The 23,926-nt window shown below is 38.9% G+C and overlaps 1 protein-coding gene across 1 annotated transcript; it reads right to left on the reverse strand.

Annotated features, from left to right (window-relative positions):
• Positions 1-17,081: 17,081 nt before the first annotated feature.
• LOC149177664 (stem-specific protein TSJT1-like) lies at positions 17,082-19,435 on the reverse strand. The gene is made up of 4 exons (XM_089421832.1): positions 19,418-19,435; positions 19,065-19,289; positions 17,237-17,357; positions 17,082-17,122 (listed from the first exon to the last, which is right to left on the reverse strand). Exons 1-4 carry the CDS (start codon positions 19,433-19,435, stop codon positions 17,082-17,084), a joined length of 405 nt encoding a protein of 134 aa, XP_089277958.1.
• Positions 19,436-23,926: the final 4,491 nt, after the last annotated feature.

Here is a 23,926-nt window from a genome sequence, read left to right on the forward strand (position 1 = left end):
TTTTCATAATCAATATTGATGAAGCTGAAAAGTGAGTCAGTTTTGCAATGTAAAGGTGATTTCAAAGGCTATTATTGGCTCACACAAGTTTGCTATCTACAAAGTTAGTTACTCCAACCTTTCTGATTAATATATATCGTTGACTATAACAACCCTTGAAACTAAGGTAAACAAGGGAGGCTGCATCGCAGCTAGTCCCTGCCTTTTGTTGGGTGAGGCTTATGAAGGAAAGAACATATGACGTGCTTTACTTAACAGTCTAAATGCACATAAGAATAGGTTTTTAGCTAGATTTGCTTAATATCATGAAAGTAAAATAACTTTGAACATTAAGGAATAAGATATATACACTTCATAGCATGCAGTGAATAAAACTGTGTTAGCTAAAGTATCCAACAAAAGACGAGTTACTTTCACAAAATACCTCAGAAAGCTTTGTTTCAACTGATTTTCGTTTAAAAACATATCATAAAAGAGATAAAGAGGCTCATCTCTGCTACAACCAACTTGCGATGAACAACCTGTTTTCTTGTTGCGTACCACTCTTCATCCTACCTTAACGAAGTAAGGGCTGGAATCAGCCTTAAGTTCCTAGTATTGATATAGGTTGGGCACAAATTGATAAAAGTTAAACATTTGAATAGGATTACCAAGTGTACTGAGTTTCCACTGTTTCGAAAGTTTTTAATAGAGATGCTCAACAACTCTATTCGGAGGAAGCAACAAGTATTGTTGAGATGTGGCGGGGTAAACCAGGGTGGTGTATTGCGATCCATCAATAGTCGGTTTGCAACTTTGGCCACCATTGTAGATGAACGGCTTAGAAGATAGTACGGAGAATGTCCACTCAAAGCAATCTCTATGTTAAAGGGACAAAGTACAAAACGCATAAAATAGTCAGGAGGAATTTACAGAAGGACGAGAGGAACAGAAAGTAATGCAGGCGCGCGCCCTTGTTAAGACAACCAATGAGAGATCTTACTGTACTTTCTTTGGGGAGAATACTGATATAAGAAAGTAGAAAACACTTAGTTTTGCCGAGTCTAAGAAATGTTAGTAATATTTGAAAAGCACTGTCCTGAGGGAGTAGAAAACACTTAGTTGCAGAATCTAGGATAAAGTCATACTATATTTAAAAAGCACTTGAGTTTAGCTCGGCCAAATTTAGGAAAAGCTAAAGAACCAAAGCATTCAATCTTCACTTCCAAGAAATTAGCTGTTACCAAAACAATAGAATTGGCCGCATACTTAAATTTGTTAGCTTTCTTTTTTAGGCTTCTCAAGCTAAATTTTAGTGGAAATTTTATTTGTCCGCCATGTCATGAAAGCCAAATGAAAAATTAAATGAAATCTACACGCATTGTCTCTATCTTACTTTGTATTTGCTCGCAGAGTCCATACAAAGATCTGCCAAAAAATGGAGATTAAAGTTTTCAGATAGTTAGAAAAGCAAGAGAAATTCGTCTTAAACCAAATAAGAAACGTTAAATTTTTTTATTAAAAGCATTTTATTTTATTAAAGATTATTTATAATTTATATTTATTCCTATCATATATAATATTTTTAGTTATCATTTAAACACAACCCTTTCTTTATTGACATTATTTTTTAATATACTCTACAAAACTTTGCATAGTGGCAAATATATGTAAAGTATCAAAGATTTTTATGTATGTCGAGGAGTGTGTTAATAAAGTTAAAAAAAAACCAAGTAGGAGTTTGCATGCATTTGACGTGTCAGTAGCAGTGCATGCATTTCCCACTAGGCCAGAGTAACCGCAATTACGTGTTATTGTCTTCCCTGCTTCCTCAACCTAGAAGAGAGCAAGAGCTGCAACAGAGGGTTCCAGAAGGGGAGGGCGGTAACCCTTGAGGAAAGAAAGCATGTTGATGTAATAGTTCTGAATCAAAGCGACCAGATCATGCATTGTCAGGTGAGAGCCATTGCTTATAATTGGAGTTGTTGGGTCTCGATTGTGTATGGGGAGAATAGCTCAGTTAAGAGGGAATCGCTCTGGAATGACATTATATCTCAGGCCTCTATGGTGAGGAGAAATCCATTGATGATTACTGGGGATTTTCATGTTATCAGAAATCACAACGACAGAGTAAGTGGGTCGAGTGATTGAGAATGAGCCGGGCGAGAGGGAGGGTTGTTAGCAAGATTGAGAATGAGTTGGGCGAGAGGGAGGGTTGTTACCGAGTTAGGCAATTATGGGCCAGTTGTGGATCAAGCAATAAAGAAAAGGTTGAAGGTGGAGCTGGTATCAGTGCTTTAGGGCATGTTTACAGGTAAGCGCACTTCATGCATGTGTATCGAAACACTACAATGGTATAATGAAGTTCTAGTTCCTCAGTTTTATATCTAGTTACTGTATATATCCATTATTTTAATAATATAAATTCCATTAACAAATTTTATTGTATATATCCATTACAACATACATAGGATAGTATCAATTTGGGTTATGTACTGGTTGGTGTACAACAGACTATTCCAATATTAACTCAAAGTAATTGACTGCCTTTTATTCATATTGATCGATTATGTAGCTGCGAAACTATAGGTAAGTAAATCTAAAAGAAAACTCATTTAAATGTTGTAGGAATTAAATGTAGATCCCAATTTTATTAAATATTAAAATTTAAAACTTCTTTCTTTCACAGCTACTTACTACTTCTACTAAGCCGTCTAGCGGATGAGATACGGGCTTGCTGAGAGGATATGAAAGGAGATAAAAGAATAATAATGCGGGAGATATACCTGAAGGTTTAGCGAAGGTAGGGCGGCAGCGGGTGGTATCTGTGGATATGCTTATACTGTATCATTTGCCTTAAAGAGTTTCACTCATAGAAGTCAAGTTTCACGTCTCAGACCGCCGATTGCCAAAGCTCAAGAAATGGTTGGAAGAGGCTCGCCCCTCTCTCGTTAGGGGCTTATGCAGGAACAATCATAAAAGAACAGGAGTACAACCATTATGCGCTAACTTCCACTTCCATACTAGAGGATATGGTTTCGACAAAGGCGGGGCTGTGGGATTTCATGAATAAGTAGAAAGATGCTCTGTCTCATCCACTCTACGTAGATTGACTGAACGCAAAAAACCTGATTTTGTACCTGTAGTCTTTCTATCTCATTAGTAAGGGAATGGACATCTGGGAAATGGCAGTGTGACCACCATTATTTCCTAATCCGTTTTCATTTGCTTGGATAGACCCAAGCAACCCAAGCAAGACCTCAGGATGCAACTCAACCCGTCCATAAGCAGCATCAGATTCCAATCACATTCGTGCGAAGCATAAGTAGATAGAAGTCGTTTGGTGCCCGAAAAAGTTAAGCGATACGTTCGTCCAGTTCGGTGCCCGGCGTAAGTCCTAGCAAAGCGTCCTGGCTTCTGTAATAAAATTAATTACTCTGCCTTCCCGTTATCTCTAGTTTATGGGAGAATATTTCCGCGATAATGGAATGCACGCATTGATAATCTATGATGATCTTAGAAAACAGGCGGTGGCATAGTAAACAGGCGGTGGCATATCGACGAATGTATGACACATGTTTAGATGTAAACGAAGTGGTAGATGTAAACGAAATGCAGGCAGGCGTACATGCAGTGGCGGTGCAGTGGTAGATAATATAGTTACATGTATTGTTGCATATTCATAACATTTAATGCCTTAAACTAATATTAGAATTAGTTTACCTCCCTCAAAAATTCTCAAAAATGCGAAAGGAACATACTAATATATGATATGATTTTAGCCTCCCCGCCTCGGGAAGAGGCTAAATAAGATGATTAAACCGATTGCCTTATAAAACTACACTGTGATCCTTAAAGAGTTCGAATAAATTTAGGTTATCCATGAAAATGACCAGCTAGAACTAATGCTATCTCACAATTTTCGATTGCTATAGTCCCTGGCCATTGCCAGATGGCAGGGACTAATAAGACACTGGTAGAAGCTGCTTGCTAAGAATAGCACATTCAATTGCTTAAATGGCTATGAGAAAACTCTGAAATGGAGTAGCTTTATTTCAATAACATACCAAACATCATAAAGAAATGTTGTAAGTGGATTTTGTAATAGTCCATTACAATCTATTTGGTAGTCTTTTAAACATTCAAAATTTTTTTTAATATATGAAATATATGTGTTATCATTTATTTGGGCTTTAAATATATATATGAATGTTAAAAGCATTATTTGAAGAATTTTTAATGATTTTTTTTATTAATTATAAATTATTTTTTAATATATTTTAAAATGTGAAAATTTAATATAGCTAAAGTTGGTTAATTTAGTTTAGTTTTTCTTAGTTCATTCAAAATGATATATTATTTAAAGTTGTGTTTCCTTTATATTTAAAATGATACATTATTTTTAACATTTTATGTTTGTCAATTAGTTAAAAAATTTGTAATTTGAGGAGTCTTTTATTATGGCAATAAGTTTTATTGTTGTCTACAACATTTCAAAAGTTTACCAAGTCTTACACTTAATGGATTTGTGGGTTCGTAGTTGATTCACTAGAAATTTGGCAGTAGCCAAAAAAGGCTGAGATGTCCAAAACAAGAGATTACCAAGAAACCAAAAAACCATCAAGATATACACACAACCTATAGTGATAAGAAATTAGAAAAGGTTGTCGGTGCACGGCTCCACCCCCCACGGGGTATATTTATCCTCCTTGACAATAGTATTCATTTGATTGGCCCAACTGATTTGGGTGTGCATTGGCCATGTGGAGTTAAAAGTCAATTCTCTCTCCTAGCATCCCCAATTTACAAGAAGATTGGCTTACCTTATTCCCAGTCCAACGAGAATGTAATGTGATCACATAGGGAAAGGTGGATAACAATATTTGAATCCCAGAAACCAATAGCTCAAAATCCCAACTCTTAACCACTTTTGACACAAGGGTACCCTAGATAAGTTTCTGAGTTGTGGATATGGCCAGTTGGGAATCTCCATTCACTTGGATATTAGAAAAGCCTTATTTGCTTGCGCTCTGCAGACCTTGTTCTAGAGCAATAAACTCTACAACATTGTTGTTGGTGATTCCAAAGTTGCCAACATATATCCTTAGTATTTCTATGCCAGTCTGTGAATAATCCTCCATACTTGGTTGGTCTTGGATTTCCTTCGGCAACCCCGTCAAATTTAAGATTGGAAAAAACCAAGGGGCGAGGGAGTAAATCAAGGAGGGGAGTTTATCATCCTAGGAAATGAATTAATTTTATTTTATGTTCCATGCTTGTTTCAAGAGTTCCCACCCCCTTGCAACCAACACCACAATAGTTTGGCTCCCAAGGCTTTGTTAAGCATTTATGGATCCCTCAATCCAAGACCCCCTACCAACTTTGGTTAACATACCTTCTTCCAAGCCACTATAGCCCATTTCCTAGTGTGCTTAGTGCCTTGCCACAAGAAATTTCAAAATTTGGTAGTGATAGCTTTATAAATCAGCGTATGTGTTGCCAATGCTGAAATTTGGTATAGCGGTAAAGCTTGAAGAACATCTTTGATCAAGGTCACATGACATTCCAAGTTCAAAGAGTGGAAGGTCTAGTTGCCAATTTGATTTGAGATCCTCTCAAGAATGTCTTGCCAACAAGAAGCACATAAAAATTTTTCTACCTGTGAGATACCTAGATATTGGGCTGGAAGACTACCTATCTAGTAATTTATTAATCATGTTAGATATATTTGCACGAGACATCTAGTATTGACAAAGATGTTAGAGTTATCCCCATTGATAATAGTACCAGAATCCTCCATGAACTTTGATATGATGTAATTCAACACCTGCATTTCCTAAAGAGAAGGTTCCACAAAAGAAATGATATCATTAACAAATTGCTAATGTTTTATTGAAATATATTGATCTGATAATCACCCTATGAGTGATTTCAGTTAAAGATTTATTAAATGAAGGTATTACAGACTCATGTGCCGGTGTGTGTCTATGTTATTTTAGGCAATGGATTGATCAGATTGTGAAATACACAGACACTGGGAAGATGGAAAACAGTAAAGAGATACAGTGAGCAAATACAAGAACACAATAATTAACAAGGAGTTCACCTTATCCTCCAGGGCTACGTCTCCGATCTAGCTTTCAATGGTGGCTTTCTTTTATTGTGTCTTAAAGCAGAGAATTACAATGAAGGAGCTTGCTATGAGTCTCCTAAAACAGAATTTCTTGGCAAGGTGGTTCTTGGATTCCCCAAGCCACTAGAGTGCATAGACTCTTTTCCTTACCAACTCTTGACCTCTCTGGTCTTTAATGGAAGGAGCCCAATGCGGTGCTCAGTCTTAATAGATCCTCTCAAGGATGGCTTGAATCTCTCAAACTCTCTGGTGCTCGACGCTGCCTTTAGTTAGCTCGGCCATCTGTCTTCTTTCTGCTTTTTGCTTCAGTCTTTTCTTTGTTTTCTATTTCTTCTTCCTTTTCTTCTCTTCTCCATGTTTTTTCGTCGGTGTCTTCCACTTTGTCTGTTCATGGCTTTAAAGCCACTCACTCTCATGGCTGTACAATTCCCCTTCTACCTCCGTTGGATCGCCTGTTGTAGCTTCGCTTGGAGTTCCCTGTCTCGGCGTCATCATCAGGCTCACAGGGAGTGGCCACTTGTCCTTCTGCAAACTGTGCTAGCTTTTTCCTCGTCGGTTCAATTCTTCAGTTACATCATGGAATGAGTCATCTGTGACCTTGGCGGTCAAATCAGACCTCAAATTCTTATAGATTGCGGCTTAATCCCTTGTCAATTCCGGTTTTCCCATCGGTCACAATCTCAACCATTAGATCTAGATCCCCCAGTTCTGACGCCATTCACTCATTTCACACGGTTGATTTGCTCGACCGTTAGCACGCGATGAGCGGTGGTTTTCTCTCTCCTCCACTTGCCACGCGTCAGGCGCTGAGTGGAATCGCTCTGTTTTCGCCAAAACTGCTTACCGCCCAAGGGTGCCCCCGATAAATTCCTCTGCTCCGCGTTCACTTCCTGATTTTTCCATGTAGATTAGATCGAAGCTGGCAATCTTGATATTTTGCTAACAGATCGTTGCCGCGGAGGAATAATTCCATTGCCAATTTGAAATGGTGGAATTTCCCGATCGCAGGCTCCTCACTCACTTTCCTCCTCGACTCGGCGCCTCCCGCTCTGCAATTCCTCCGCTCTGCTGCTCGCCACCCAAGTACACTGGACTAACACACCATACCCAAAAAAATGTCATTTGTTATTGAAGTATCAGGTTTATTCAGCTGTTTAAATTTCCTCAGTCATATTAACCTGCAGGTTTTAAATTAGCTCACATGATTTCTAGTCATGCCCAATAACCAGTCCACTTAGATCGAAAATGCGTTTTGGGTGTCCAATCAGGGTTTATGTACTCAAGTTCGATTCCCGTTATTGCAATTATAGCTGTTTCGCAAAACAGAGTAGGATGTTAATTTAAACCTCTAAATTTATAAAAATAATAATAATAATTGGAACCTACAGGATAAAGATGCCAGGGATGACAATATTCAAATTGCAAAACAGAGTAAGATGTTAATTTAAACCTCTCAATTAAAAAAAAAATTAATTGGAACCCGCTGGATAAAGATGTGGGGGACAAACATGATTTCCCTGTGATCATGGGAGTATTCTCATAAACCCTTAATAGTTGATAATAATATAATATCAATTATTTTTATATTTTGTTTATTTATTTTTATTTGTGGGGAAATTATTTTTTATTATGGGGTTAGAATGATTTGACTGCCATGTTTATGAAGACATACATACTCTATTTTTCTTGTTCTGACTGCTAAGTCTACCAATGCATACATACCCTAACCCCTGTCTTTTTGACCCTATGATCTTTTAGGAGGAAACACATGCTTTTAACCATTAGGCCCACTCAAACTATATTATACATACGCATACAATTTCGTATATCCAACTTTAACCCAAATCCAATTATTAAATAATGAATTAAAGTAAACTCAATAAAACAATGAATTGAATTATAACAAACATATTAGAAGACCTAGATAACTCTCTCTAATAGCTAATAAATATTATAATTTTTTACATAAATATTATAAATGGAGTTTTATGTGAGTAAATACGTTTACCTAATCCATCACATCAATGTTTTAATTGCCTCCTAGTTAGAAACCAGCTCATCTTCTCGATAAATAATTGAACCAATATGATTAGTTGATTTGAAATAGATAAACAATTAAAACGTTGATATGATAGATCTAAAAACATATTTCTAAATAAATATTATAACACTTATTATAAATATTTATAGATGATTACAATAAAAACCCATATATGTTAACCCATATATATTATGAACATGTTCTTTCTTAAAATATTGAGTTCATGAACAAACAATGTAATGAATAGAACAATATCTGGGTACTTTTAAACTCAGTGGTAAAAATATAATAGTTGTGGTGGAGAAAGAGGGTGGCGAAGCTAGGGGAGGGTGGCAGAGGGTGGAGGGATTGCCGGCGGCCAGAGCCAGAGAATTTTCCGGGCAGCGATGGAAACCGGGCAATTCCTCCGCCTAGGTAGACTACTCCTACACACACAACATTCATAGCCACCTCAAATCTTGAACAATTGAGACTTATAGGAATCTGAATTCAACATTTTCTTACTCACATTAGTGTAAATCTCCTTGACCACAATTTGGAACGCAGACAATACATTTGTATTATCCATAGCCGAGGTCTCAATGAAGAACAACCCCTCTGATTCGGCAAGCTTCTTCCCATCTTCCATAGGAACTTCCCTTATATGAGCTAAATCAGACTTATTCCCCACAAGCATTTTCATAACATTTCCATCAGCATACACTGCAACATCAAAATTTACATGAGTTTGAAAATGGCTTGCAACATCACATAGATGACAACCAAAAGCCAAAGCCAATTTCAAAGATGCTCTATAAGGCATTACAACAGTAATTGCTTGCAATGCAAAAGCCAAAGCCAGAGCCAATTTCAAAGATGCTCTACAAGGCATTACACATAAACCGCTTGCAATGTTAGTATCAGAACTAAGGAAGATGTTATCACATCAAACCCAAAGATGATCCACAAGGCACAACACAAAACTGCCCATAATATTGGTAGGAGAGTGGTGGAGTGCTATTACTTCAACCCAAAGATAGCTTCAGAGTCTACCCTATCCCCCAATTGTAATAGAAAATTTGTTCCAAATGTTGTTGATGAAGTTCAACCTTTAACAAGTGTAGTGTGAAGGAACCGTTCATGTAGAGTGGCTGAATAAATTTCTCGTGATGTTATATGACAAATGGCATTTCTGTCACACATAAGGCATATACATGAATCATGTTTTGCTTAGACAATGCTCTGTTAGTCTACTTTCATGAGATTAATGAATGATGTACTCAGACCTTTTCTTGATGATTTTGTTATTGTGTATCTAGATGACATTCTGATTTTTAATAAAATGTGGGAAGAACACTTAAAGCATGTTAAGCAGACATTAGATGTTTTGAAAAGAGAAAAAATTCATGTTAAACTCTCAAAATGTGAATTTGGCAAAACATCTCTAAATTATTTGGGTCATATATTAGGGGGTGGTGAATTGAAAATAGATCCCTCTAAAGTGGCAGTCACTGTAAACTGGCCTAAACCCAAGTCTGCTATAGAAGTGAGAAACTTCCTAGGAGCAGCACAATATTGGAAGAAATTCATTTCTAACTTTTCCTCAATTGCAGCTCTCTTACATGCTTTAACAGGGTTGAACAAGGTGTTTCAGTGGGGAGGCAAACATGAGAAAGCCTTCGACACCTTGAAAGAAAAGATTAGTATAGCACCTATACTAGCACTGCCTGATCTGCAAAGACCATTTGATATCCAAATGGATGCCAGTGACTATGCCATGGGAGCAGTGTTGACAAAGCACGGTAAACCCATATGTTATCATTCTGAGACTTTTAATCCTGCAGTAGTTAACTATCCTACATATGATAAGAAATTGTATGCATTAGTTCAGAGTGTGAAAAAGTGGAAACATTACTTAATGGGCAAAGAGACAGTAATACATACTGATCATCAACCACTTCAATATCTACACTCCCAAACTAAGTTGTAGCAATCAAGACACTACAAATGGATGGGTTTTCTACAACAGTTCCATTTAGTCATCAGATATAAAAAGGGCATACACAATAAAGTTGTAGACATGTTATCTAGACCCATTATAAATGTATCTACTATACTTAAGCATAATTCTATGCTACATGAAAGCTACATTGAACAATATGCTCAAGATATAGACTTAAGAGATGTATATGCAACTTTGAGTCAAGGCAAAAGAGTAGAAGAATTGGATTATAATGTAAAGGACCGACTCTTATATCATTGTGGGAAACTCTGCATTCCACAAACTGAGAGAGTAAAGATAATTAGAGAAGCACACACTTCTCTGATATCAGGTCACTTTGGGGTAAGTAAAACAGTTGCACAACTACAAAGATTTTATTATTGACAAAAAATGGACGAGACAATTTCTAGATATGTAAGAAGGTGTAATATGTGTGCTAAAAGCAATCCCAACAATATAAAACTAGGCTTGTACACTCCATTACTAGTACCTTCTCACCCTTGGGAAAGTGTTTCCATGGATTTTGTTGGAGGAATGCCTAAATCTAGGAAAGGTCATGATTATATATATGTTGTTGTGGATAGGTTTAGCAAAATGTGTATTTTGATACCTTGTAATAAACAGATTACAGCTGAACAAACTACAAAATTGTTCTTTGAACATGTATGGGTTCATTTCGAATTACCCACTTCCATTGTATCTAATCAAGACACCCGATTTATGGGGTAGTTTTGGTCAAGTCTGTGGGAACTGATGGACACCAAACTAAAGAAAAGCACAACTTTTCATCCACCAACTGATGGCTAGACAGAAGTAGTTAACAGGACAATGATCCGGTTACTAAGAGGATATTGCAGCAAACATCCTAAGCTTTGGGATGAACATTTGTGTTATGTGCAACATGCTTATAATAGAGCAAAACATTCTTCTACACAGAGATCTCCTTTTGAGACCTGATTTGGTTTCACACCAAGGTCTCCTTTGGATTTTGACTTTGGTAAAGATACCACAATTGATGGACATAGTGATGTGGACAAGGCAACTAGGTTCATTGACCAAATCCAGGAGATCCACCAGGAGTACACGAACAGCTGGAAAAGAGCCAAGCCAAATACAAGGTTAGGCATGACAAGAATCGGATGGAGCATAGTTTTCAAGTTGGTGACCAGGTCTGGATGTATATCAGCAAGGACAGGATGCAAGGTGAAGGTAAAAAGCTAAAGCCTATCAGGTATGGACCTTTCAAAATACTTGAGAAGATTGGTGAGAATACTTTTTGCCTTGATCTACCAGCTTACATGCACATCTACTCAGTCGTAAATGCAGATTGCTTGAGGTTGTTTGAACCTTCAATGGTTGAGGATCCTAAAGAGCAGACTCAATTTCCTTCTATTGACGACCTGCTACCTGAATATCTTAATGAATTGCAGGAAGACACAGTTCTGGACAGGAAGGTGAGGATGACACACAGAGGAGATGTTGAGTACCTCCGAGTAAGACTCAAAGGTTCAAAGTCAAGCAATGCAAAGTAGATCGAGATTGGACAACTGAGACAACAGTACCCTCACTTAGTCAATGATTGAAAACCAACTTTTGGTGGTCCAAAAGCTTTTTCAGTGGGAAGGCTGTGATCCGAATTGGATCCATGAAGAATAATCAAAACACCATGATTGTATCAGATCGGGACAAACTCCGAATTCAGAAAGCATAGAGCGATCAAAAACACCTCTAAACAGTGGAATTTGGTAGCCAACGTGGAACGACGAGGACCTCGGTCAAAGCGCGCTGATCGAGGCCCATGGAGAATGCGCAGGAGGAAAACTAGCCCCTGGGAAGCCCAGGTTGGGAAAAGGAGGCAGTTTTTGATGTGCGATTAGCGCTTAGCGCAAAACCCCTCGAGAAAGAGAGGCCCTGAGTGCTCGGTCGCATGAGAGTTGGGAAAACTGTGGAGAAAGAGGCTAAATGCAAAGGCGGGACCCGCGCTCCAAAACTGGAAGTATTTATTGAGGGCACCCTTGGGCGGTAAGCAGTTTTGGCAAAAACAGAGCGATTCCACTCAGCGCCTAATGCGTGGCAAGTGGAGGAGAGAGAAAACTGCCACTCATCGCACGCTAACAGTCGAGGTAGTCAACCGCGTGAAATGAGTGAATGGCGTTGGAATTGGGGGATCCAGATCTAACAGTTGAGATCCTGCCTGATGGGAAAACCGGAATTGATAGGGGATTAAGTCGCGATCTATAAAAATTTGAGGTCCGATTTGACCGCCAAGGTGGCAGATGACTTATTCCATGATGTAACCAAAGAATTGAACCGATGAGGAAAAAGCTAGTGCAGTTTGTAGTAGGAAAAGTGGCCACTCCTTGTGAGCCTGATGATGATGCTGAGTCAGGGAACTCAAAGCGAAGTTGCAACAGGCAATCCGACGGAGGTGGAAGGGGAATTGTACAGCCATGAGAGAGAATGGATTTAAAGCCATGAACAAACAAAGCAGAAGACACCGATGACAAAAGACAGAAAAGAGAAGAAAAGGAAGAAGACAAATAAAACAAAGAAAAGACTGAAGCAAAAAGCAGAAAGAAGATAGAGGGCCGAGCTGACCAAAGGCATCATCGAGCACCAGAGAGCTTGAGAGATTCAAGCCATCCCTGAGAGGATCTGTTGGGACTGAGCACCACATTGGGCTCCTTCCATTAAAGACCAGAGAGGCCTAGAGCTGGTAAGGAAAAGAGTCTGTGCACTCTAGTGGCTTGGGAAATCCAAGAACCACCCTACCAAGCAATTCTATTTCAGGAGACTCATATCGAGCTCCTTCATTGTAATTCTCTGCTTTAAGATACAATAAAAGAAGGCCACCACTGAAAGCTAGACCGGAGACGTAGCCCTGGAGAATAGGGTGAACTCCTTGTTAATTATTGTGTTCTTGTATTTGCTTACTGTATCTCTCTGTTGTGTTCCATCTTCCTAGTGTCTATGTATTTCGCATTCTAATCGATCTGTGGCCTAAAATAACATAGACACACACCAACACATGAGTCTGTAATACCTTCATTTAATAAATATTTAACTGAGATCACTCATAGGGTGATTATCAGATCAATATATGTCATTAAAACATTAGCAATTTGTTGATGATATCATTCCTTTTGTGGATCCTTCTCTTTAGGAAATGCAGGTGTTGAATTACATCATATCAAAGTTCATGGAGGCTTCTGGTACTATTATCAATGGGGATAACTCTAACATCTTTGTCAATACTAGATGTCTAGTGAAAATATATCTAACATGATTAATAAATTACCAGATAGGTAGTCTTCCAACTCAATATCTAGGTATCTCACAGGTAGAAAATTTTTTATGTGCTTCTTGTTGGCAAGACATTCTTCAGAGGATCTCAAATCAAATTGGCAACTAGACCTTCCACTCTTTGAACTTGGAAGGTCATGTGACCTTGATCAAAGATGTTCTTCAAGCTTTACCGCTATACCAAATTTCAGCATTGCCAACACATACGTTGATTTATAAAGCTATCACTACCAAATTTTGAGATTTCTTGTGGCAAGGCACTAAGCACACTAGGAAGTGGGCTATAGTGGCTTTGGAGAAGGTATGTTAACCAAAGTTGGTAGGGGGCCTTGGATTGAGGGATCCATAAATGCTTAACAAAGCCTTGGGAGCCAAACTATTGTGGTGTTGGTTGCAAGGGGGTGGGAACTCTTGAAACAAGCATGGAACATAAAATACAATTAATCCATTTCCTAGGATGATAAACCCCCTTCCTCGATCTACTCCCCCGCCCCTTGGTTTTTCCAATCTTAACTTTGACGGGGTTGCCGAAGGAAATCCAAGCCCAACCAAGTATGGAGGATTATTCAAGGACTGACATGGAAATACTAAGGATATATGTTGGCAACTTTTCAATCACCAACAACAATATTGTAGATTTTATTGCTCTAGAACAAGGTCTGCAGAGCGCAAGCAAATAAGACTTTTCTAATATCCAAGTGGATGGAGATTCCTAACTGGCCATATCCACAACTCATAAACTTATCTAGGGTACCCTTGTGTCAAAAGTGGTTAAGAGTTGGGATTTTGAGCTATTGGTTTCTCAGATTCAAATATTGTTATCCACCTTTCCCTATATGATCACATTACATTCTCGTCGGACTGGGAATAAGGTAAGCCAATCTTCTTGTAAATTGGGGATGCTGGGAGAGAGAATTGAATTTTAACTCCACATGGCTAATGCAAACCCAAATCAGTTGGGCCAATCAAATGAATACTATCGTCAAGGAGGATAAATATACATCGTGGGGGGTGGACCCATGCACCAACAACCTTTTCTAATTTCTTATGGCTATAGGTTGTGTGTATACCTTGATGGTTTTTTGGTTTCTTGGTAATCTCTTGTTTTGGATATCTCAACCTTTTTTGGCTACTGTCAAATTTCTGGTGAATCAACTACGAACCCACAAATCCATTAAGCGTAAGACTTGGTAAACTTTTGAAATGTTGTAGACAACAATAGAACTTATTGCCATAATAAAAAACTCCTCAAATTACAAATTTTTTTAACTAATTGACAAACATAAAATGTTAAAAATAATGTATCATTTTAAATATACAGGAAACACAACTTTAAATAATATATCATTTTAAATGAACTAAGAAAAACTAAACTAAATTAACCAGCTTTAGCTATATTAAATTTTCACATCTTAAAATATATTAAAAAAAAATTATAATTAATAAAAAAAATCATTAAAAATTCTTCAGATGATGCTTTTAACATTCATATATATATATATATATATATATATATATATATATATATATATATATATATATATATATATTAAAGCCCAAATAAATGATATCACATATTTTCATATATTAAGAAAAAATAAAAAATGAATGTTTAAAAGACTACCAAATAGATGGTAATGGAATATTTTTTTTCTAAGTAAGCTTAAGTCTATTAATGTAACATATGGTACAAAGAGTTCTAGGCATTAGAGTGCTGCCATACAGTCAGCAAGATATCAAAAATTGAGCCCCGCATGTGGAAACCAGCCTGAGAAGCCTTTGAAAGCTGCCTCGCAATAGGAAACCAGCCATGACTTAACAACAGTGAGCCAAAAATCTGAGCCGCCCACCAGGGGAGACCGACTCGTACACAGATTAGGATGAATTTAACTACAAAGATCAGTTTAGACAAGCTAAGATACGTAGGCGACAAAACCAGCAAAATGCTCAAAAGACTAGACATGATGGTGAGAAAAAAAGCAGTAGCGCTAGAGTCCATAGTCACCCGAGGGTGATTCCTCTTCAATTCTGCACCACCATCCTTCCTTGTCATCAGGATTTGGATCTAGAACCCTTTGAGGAGTAGCATCCACCGCTTCACGCTCGCCTGCAGGCGTCCCATTGGCCTGGATTGGGCCAGAGCTGCTTTCACCTACCAAGCGAGAGGGACCTTTTTCTACGGGCCGAGAAATAGGCGGTACAGAAGGAGAGGCCTGCGAGCTAATAGGGAGCAGAGAAGACGCGGGAGCAGGAATCACCTCGGGTATCTCTTTGAAAGAAACAGTAACCGTCGCAATCACCAAGGGGCGGGAGGAGTTGCAATGGTAATGGAAGACAGCGGTGGAAGGATTCCGAATAGAGGTGGTGAAAGTAGGCCGAGGTTCAAAGGAATGGTGAGAGGCGAAGGTATCATTCCGCAGGGAGGGAGGAAGGCGACGAGCTTGACCACTGCAACGAAGACGATGGGGAGCACTTTCACTGGGACTGCGAGAGGAGGATGAGTGAGAGGAAGGGGAAGGGGAGTGATGACGCCTGGAGCCTCCCCTGCGGCATCTCAGATGATGCCTTAGCCTTGGAATTGCAACACAGAATCGTGAGAGGCGGAATTGACAAAGGGTCCCAGCGGAGGAAGGTGGTGGCAAAATCCGAACAGAGCAGGGAGGTGCCGAGCACAAAATGGGCTGTGCGAGTAATGGTAACCAGGGATAAAACTAATGTAGGAGGCCAGCGGGCAGCGCCTTCCAACAGTGGTGCAAAGGCTGTGCACTTCAGCTTTCGACGAACAGTGAGAACCTACAGGCAAAAGCTGCCTCGACATGGAGACCGGCAGAGCACCACAATTCCAAATCAAAGCATCTAAATTCTCAACTGAGGACAGGGACGAAGGGGCCGGAGGCTTCGTATTGAAGCTCTTGGTGTCTCGGCCTCCCCACCAGCATAAATGCCGCATAGGGTGACGACCCATCAAATTTATTGTTCTGTATGTGAGTAAATGCCTTCCGCAAGCAAACCAGTGGGCTTGCCACGCACCCGCCTACCGGATCATAACCCTCATAACGTCATTGCCCACCCGCATCCAGGGAGATGGCAATGGACTATTACAAAAGCCACTTACATCATTTCTTTATGATTTTTGGTATGTTATTGAAATAAAGTTGCTCCTTTTCAGAGTTTTCTCGCAGCCATTTAAGCAATTAAATGTGCTATTCTTAGCAAGCAGCTTCTACCCGTGTCTTATTTACCTTAGTTTCAAGGGTTGTTATAGTCAACGATATATATTAATCAGAAAGGTTGGAGTAACTAACTTTGCAGATAGAAAACTTGTATAAGCCAGTAACAGCCTTTGAAATCACCTTTACATTGCAAAACTGACTCACTTTTCAGCTTCATCAGTATTGATTATGAAAATAATACATATCAAATAAAAAACAAAATGATATTTCTAAATATCCAATTGTTCTTATCAGGATTCATTAGCCCAATTGGCCTGGTTCATATCAAAGTTCCTTGGCCTAATAGGCCTCACTACCCACTCTAGGCATGTTAGTCTACCTCTTGGCAAACACATCTACTTTGAAGTTCGCCCCACACATCTACCCCTTACTATCAACATGAGGCATTGGCATCAGCTTATTCAGAGGATGTTAAAAAATCTGCAAGCCACCTGACGTAGAGAAAAAATAACCTGCAGGGCCAAATGCAACATCAGTATAAATAAGAGAAAAAAATTAGATCACTATGCTTGATGTGTGAAACAGTCAGAGAATAGATAAGGTCTAATTTAGTAGTCAAATATTACCTCGGGGAAAAGGAGCAAAATATTTTCGACATCCCTCTTTGAGGACATGTGGATCATCAGATAGGACAAGGCAACCATCAGCTGTAGTGCCCCAAAAGAAAAGCACTGAACCATCGACATCCTAGAAATAAAAATAGTGTCCGAGTCAGAATGCCAGGAAATCCACAATTTCTAAGGAAATATTTTATTCAAATAAATACTCAGTGCAGCATTTTTGGGGTCTATGGAAATCTGATGTATGAACAGACTTCTCTGGGAAAAAGGTTCTCATTGGCCACATGATTTTGAATAACTATTTTCCCCTTACCTCTCTAGCCAAACAAAGGAGAACAAATCCATTGCAAAATAATTCATGCTTAAATATTGTAAGCAAAATAGGAGTGTTGCAGGACTTGGGAAAATTTTTCCATACATTTGCAAAGGAATACCAACCATCATGTAAGAATTTTAAATGCTTTTAGCAAAGAGGTATTTTCACGAGCCAAACTCCTATATCATGTCCCATATATTAAAATTACAAGTCAAAAATGATCTCCCGAGAGTCAAGACCAGATCCCCAAACTTAGAAACGATCTACCCAGAGTCAAGACCAGATCCCCAAACTTAGAGGAGTCCATTAAAGTAGAAAATCAGGTTAAACGATTGAGATCTGAGTTGAGTCAGTATGCTGAATTGAATCACTATGTTACCATATCATCAAGTTCAGTAGAATAAATTCGATCATCCTTTTCTATGTAAAGTCATAATAATTGAAGCCTATATCTTAACAATGGCTTTAACAAGAGCAACAATGTAGATATTCTTTATATTACAGGGTTTCTCTTGGATGGCCAACTCTACTGTGTTTCTCAACTATGATCAGTAAGGTAGGCCAGGTTAGTTTTAGCTTTTGGGGCTTGTAGCTATATGGCTAGGGTATGGATAGCAATTTGTAATGATGGGACACCTTCTTTCATCCGTGACCTTAATGAAAGTCATGAATTTGACAGGCCTATCTTGTAAATTTCCCAAAATAGTAACTGTCTTACACCACAAAAGGATAGCAAGTGCCTTACAACAGAAAAAAGAAAAAGATGCAGTATATATATTAAAAGAGTAGGCATGTACTTCTACTTCTAGTTTTAAAAAGGATCTATTATCTACTTCATTTCAGAGTATATTCACGTTAGAAGAGTCACTGAGTTCTAGTCATTATATCCATAAACTAGATTAATATATACTGCAAATATGTTGTTGTTATCAAACCGTTGCCAGTTAGGATGGATCCTAAAACCTGTGTGGAAAATTCGCCAAAAGGCCGCCAGTTGACTGGAAAAATCTCTACATTTCCATTAAGACACAAGTTAATTTGAAAGCTAAAGTTATGGCACATATTTTTCTCAAGGCTTGTAATTTGAATTTGCTAAATCTTCCTTTCAAAAGGATCTCATCATAACTCATCTAAGAATGTAAAGCTACTCCAAAAAAGAGAAGAGATGGGAAGGAGTTTGCAAGGTCAACAGATCCACCTGTCTATGCTAGTGAAATGGTGAACTTGTGGATTAAATAGAAGAGGCAGGGCCTTAAATTTTCCCCCCTGTCAATTGCGCGGCTAGGAAATATGATTCCGATGAAAAGAGTACTAAAATTCCAGAGATGGATAAGAAAAATATTGGGAAGCCTCAATTTTACTTATTATAGAGGGAAATGTAGCAGGAAGGATGAAGGGAAATGTGCATGTAGCAGGTTAGAAAGAGAAAATTAAGGGTTTATCTTAGATATTTCAATGAAAAATCTCAAAACCCCCCAACAAAAAAAGGAAATGAAGGGATAACAATGACAAGCATACCACTACTGTGAAGAAAGCTTGGGAGGTGGAGTCGTAAAGAACGAAGGCAAACTTTCCAGAGAGATCTCTGACGACCTGATCTGCAGGGTAGGGGCCCCGATCTCTGAGAGTCCGATATGCTTCTATGACAATAGCCACTTCATTTGCACTTTTGTTCAGACCATATCGTTGCCTCAACACTGCTATGTTACCCATGATTCCCTCGAATATGCACTTTATCCATAACTAATCCAAAATTGACATTTGCAATTTTTCAAACTGTTGAACTTTTATAAATGATTAAGGGTTTTAATGGCTCCAAATTGGCGGTTGATATGACTGAGGAAATTTAGACAGCCGAACAAACCTGATACTTCAATAACAAATGACATTTTTTTTGGGTATGGTGTGCTAGTCTAGTGTACCTGGGTGGAAAGAAGCAGAGCGGGAGGCCCCAAGTCAAGGAGAAAGGTGAGTGAGCGACCCGCGATCGGGAAATTCCTCCATTTTGAATGGCATTATTCCTCCGCGGCGGCAATCTGTTAGCAAAATTTTTTAGGGTTGCCAGCTCTGATCGGATCTGCGTGGAAAAATCACGGAGTGAATGCAGAGTGGAGGAAGAGGATGGCAGAGCTAGGGGAGGGCGGAGGGATCGCCGACGGCCGGAGCCGGACAAGGGATCGCCGACGACCGGAGCCGGACAATTTTCTGAGTGGCGACGGAAACAATTCCTCCGCCTAGGTAGACTACTTCTTAATCATTATACAATAGTACACTCATCCTCGTTATTCCATTTATTTCAGTTTCTGACACACTACACTAGTTGCTGTTAAAGTAGCTCTATAGCAATCAATTACTCTGTTTACTACAATATAATATTTTGTTAAAGTAGCCCTATAGCGATCAATTACTCTTACTATAATATAATATTTAATATTATATTATTAATTACGCCGTAAGGTGTTTCCCTCTGGGAATAACTTTCTTATCTGCCACTGTGTACTATCCTGAATCGTTGATATGATGCATTAGACGATTACAGAATTTTCATCCATTGGATCGTTATAGGATCATTATAGGCGGAAATAACTGCTGCGTTGGAGATTGGTTAGAGGAAACACTCAACTGTAAGTTCGTTACAATAAAGACTCATGCCACTCTAAATTTGGAGAGATGCCACTCTTTATTTTGATAGACGGTAAAAAGGCGAGAAGGGATTATAGGCTGGGGTAATTGTTGCGCTGGAGGTTGGTTACAGGAAACACTCAGCTGGAAGTTCGTACGACTCATGCCACTCTGTATCCTGATAAACCGTAAAAAGGTGAGAAGGGACGCTACCCCTAGCTTTCTTATGCATTGTGGAGTTTTCCCATCGTAAACGCTTTCGTAGCTATGGTTTTCCCAGGGGTGGCTATCTTCTTGTTCCCCTAATTCGGAATTTTCTCAACCCTTTCATTTCCAGTGGTGGCGGTGTAGGCGCTGCTACTGCACCTGTCTCTTGGTTCGTTGCCCATTCTTCTGCACTGTATAGATTCGACGAGTGGGTAACTCCAGCGGTTGTGGTCAAATCACTCTGCATGGCCTGTAAACAGAAAGAGGTAAACCATCTCTCATATGCAGTGAAAGTGAGAGAGCTCTGGTTTCACACCATTCTCTTCTGGAGTTTAATGTTTTCTCTGTACATGACGAAAATTACTCTGTATTTGCAGTTGTGCTTGTGGATGGAACGAATCCGAAGCTTCTGGTTGACGATTTGTCTGAGGAATTATTGGGTGAGTATTAATTGGTCATGGGTTACACTACTGTGTCTTATACTACTGTGGTGAATTTCCACAACCACCAAATCTGCCCAGAGCGTATGAAAGCAAGCGGCCTGGATTTGGTCAAATAAGGGTGCCCGGGGTTTGAACAATTGGCCACTGTAGACAGGATGTGTGATGTTATTATTATTGTGATTTTCCCATGAGTAGTCGTGGATGTCAATTCACTATCTCGAGCACTAAAAGATTATCTCTTGATTCTCTTGTTTTTTCTGTAACTTTCACCAATAGGAACATTCCTCAAAGTGCCTCTTTTGGTCCAGTAGCGTTTGCATGTCTCATATAAATAGCGAGGTTTTGATAGACTATAGATGTAGTAACAAAACTTGGTATTTGTAGATTCACATTCTAGGTATTTCAATGCAGTGGCCATCGTTGCACTGAGCAGCCAGAATCCAGGAACTCAGCAAGTTGCGGCAGCCTTATTCGGAGCAGCCTCCTCCATATCTATATAAATAAATAAAAGGTCAGCATTTCAAAGTTGTAGCGGCCTTATTCGGAGTAGCCTCCTCCATATCTATATAAATAAATAAAAGGTCAGCATTTCAAATGTGAGACTGCGTTTGATATACATGAATGACAACATGTCCGCATTTGATATACATGAATGAAAACATGTTAATTGGGAAGTGGTATGGTTGTTTGTTTAGACGGTTTGTATCATTTGAAAATAAAAGGTCAGCATTTCAAATCTGACACTGCGTTTGATATACATGAATGACAACATGTTTGGGAAGTGGTATGGGTGTTTGTTTAGACAGTTTGTATAATTTTTTAATAGTTCGGACAGAAAAAGATGAATAATCAACATCCACCATTGTCACCCAGAAAACATCATCCTTTATAAAAATTGAGTGTCAAAACTACAAGGACTTTGATACATTACATAGATTATTAAATTAAGTAATTATATTGATAAAAATATTCACAATTTCTTATTACAAATATTAAAAGCCTACATAATCTCATTCTTTAATTATTTATTGAAAATACATTAATATATACTTATACTTATCCCATACATCAATATATACTTATGGTCATCTTACAGGGCAAATTGTTTAAAAATAGAATATTAAGAAATATAATAGAGATTTTAACACAGCTCAACACAGGAGCTTTTAACGCACTTAAAAATTCCATGCACATAAATATTGAACACATTTGGTCCAAGAAATCATTCATCCATTAGAAGAGACTTCGGTTTATAGCTGTATTTCCCTCTCACGGATTAATTACGATACAACTGCACAACCAAAAGGCATTAACTAAAGGCCCATGGTTTTGGGGCTCAGTAGGTTTATTCCTCACCCCTTGCTTCCCAGATTTCGACCCCTCTTCTGCCATAATTACCAAGCTCCCCATCTGGGTCATACTTCCTAATCTCCCTGCGCATCTATGGCACTTTGATGTACTCCAAGGAATAGGCGATTCTATAGGCCGCTTTCTAGCCACAAACACCTCTAGAGGGGAAAAAGGCATATTCACCTTCGCCAAAATCTGTGCAGAAATAGACATGAGTAAAGGTCTTCCTAATCAAATTAACCTCAAAATTGGAGACTTCCATTGGACTCAGTCCTTGGACTACGAGAACACAACCTTCCGCTGTTGAAATTTCCATAGTACAGGGCACCTTCAGAGCTCTTGTCCAACGATGCCAACCCAAAAGAAGAAAGCCAATCCTAAGCCGAAATAAAAAAGCTGGAAACCTCATGATCCTCCTCCCATGGATGATTTGGATTCCAGCTCAGATGAAGAAGAAGGGGATGCGGTAGATATGGAAGCAAAGATGGCACAGGAATCGCCCAAGACTGGTCCTGAGGATTCTGCTGTTCCATCAAACTCACAGAAAAGAACTCATGAATCCTCTCCCTCAGATTTAGACAAGGAAACCCCTCCGTCAGCCCAGCTTAGCCTGCAGATCATGCCAGCATAGCAGATTCATCTTGATTGGATCAAAGTTGGTAAAAAGAAAGGGAAAAAATGTCGAATAGTTGATTCTACCCACGCTGGATAGAATCCTTTGTTCTGTTCCTGTTTCTATGTTCTTCTTACTTCTTCTTGTTTAGTACGGCTCTCTTCTTGTTCTCTCTTTGGGGCCGAGGTGGATAGTCTATCCTTTCCAGCTGCCTGTTTTCTTGCCTTTATTGGCTGTAACTTCTTTCTGTACCATACTTCCTCTTAATAGAATTAGTTTTTACTGAGAAAAAAAAATACCGCACTGAATCCAATAAATTGCATTCTATACAGGTGGATCTATTATCAAAACTCATATATTTACAGCACTTAATGACTACTGAAATTATTAACTTTTATCTGATCTTTGATGTATTTTCGCTCTATGCATAGCTGCTACATCCAAAGCAGCTTTTTACAATAGGCTCTGCAGCCACAATCCATTGTTGTGCTACATTTTTTTTCTTTCAGACTAACAATAAAGCTTGCAATTAAAACACCTTGAATCAGACATTCTAGTTATCTAGGTTGGGTTGAAAGACAAGGCTCCTCAGATGTAGGTTTTTGCGATCCTGGTCATGTGGATCAGGACAGCTAGGTAACCAACTCCATGAGCCGTGGGTGACACTGTAGATAGCTACCTTTAGACTCCCATGAGCCCTGAAACATATCTTGTCTCCCACTCCCACGCACTCAAACCACGTGGAGCACGAATCCCTCCAAAATTGTCGACACACAGACTCAGACATCCTCCCCATCTCCTTCCAAGAAAATCCATCACCATCAAAACCATCCATTTGAAAAAGCTCCCACATCATCACTTCTTTTCTATGCCTCCAACCATCAGTATTGATAATTCAAATGCCACCAATCCATGCCATATATTGGGTCCAGAATCAGGTAGATCAATGGCTAATGACATTCCTTTCTGGACGTGATACACCATGATGCCCACCGCCTGATTTGGCCCACAGATGGCCGATATGCTTGCATGACAAAGCATCGTTCCAACACTTTCAGAGGCTACGGAAACAGAGAGAAGACAAGCGTGGAATATCCAAAAAAATATTTAAGTTACTCAAAGTTTATAAATTAAATTTATAATTT

The sequence above is a fragment of the Pinus tabuliformis genome, chromosome 4_1 (genome assembly GCF_031772625.1).
Source record: "Pinus tabuliformis cultivar Carrire ecotype Pingquan chromosome 4_1, CPIR1, whole genome shotgun sequence".
NCBI lineage: Eukaryota > Viridiplantae > Streptophyta > Pinopsida > Pinales > Pinaceae > Pinus > Pinus tabuliformis.

Bases quoted from the DNA above. Each gene is read 5' to 3' on its own strand.
- LOC149177664 (XM_089421832.1), bottom strand. The intron at 17,358-19,064 runs GTATGCTTGTCA...TTTTATTTCTAG, and splicing joins AAGCTTTCTTCACAGTAGTG to GATGTCGATGGTTCAGTGCT. The intron at 17,123-17,236 runs GTAATATTTGAC...TTGGCCCTGCAG, and splicing joins TTTTGCTCCTTTTCCCCGAG to GTTATTTTTTCTCTACGTCA.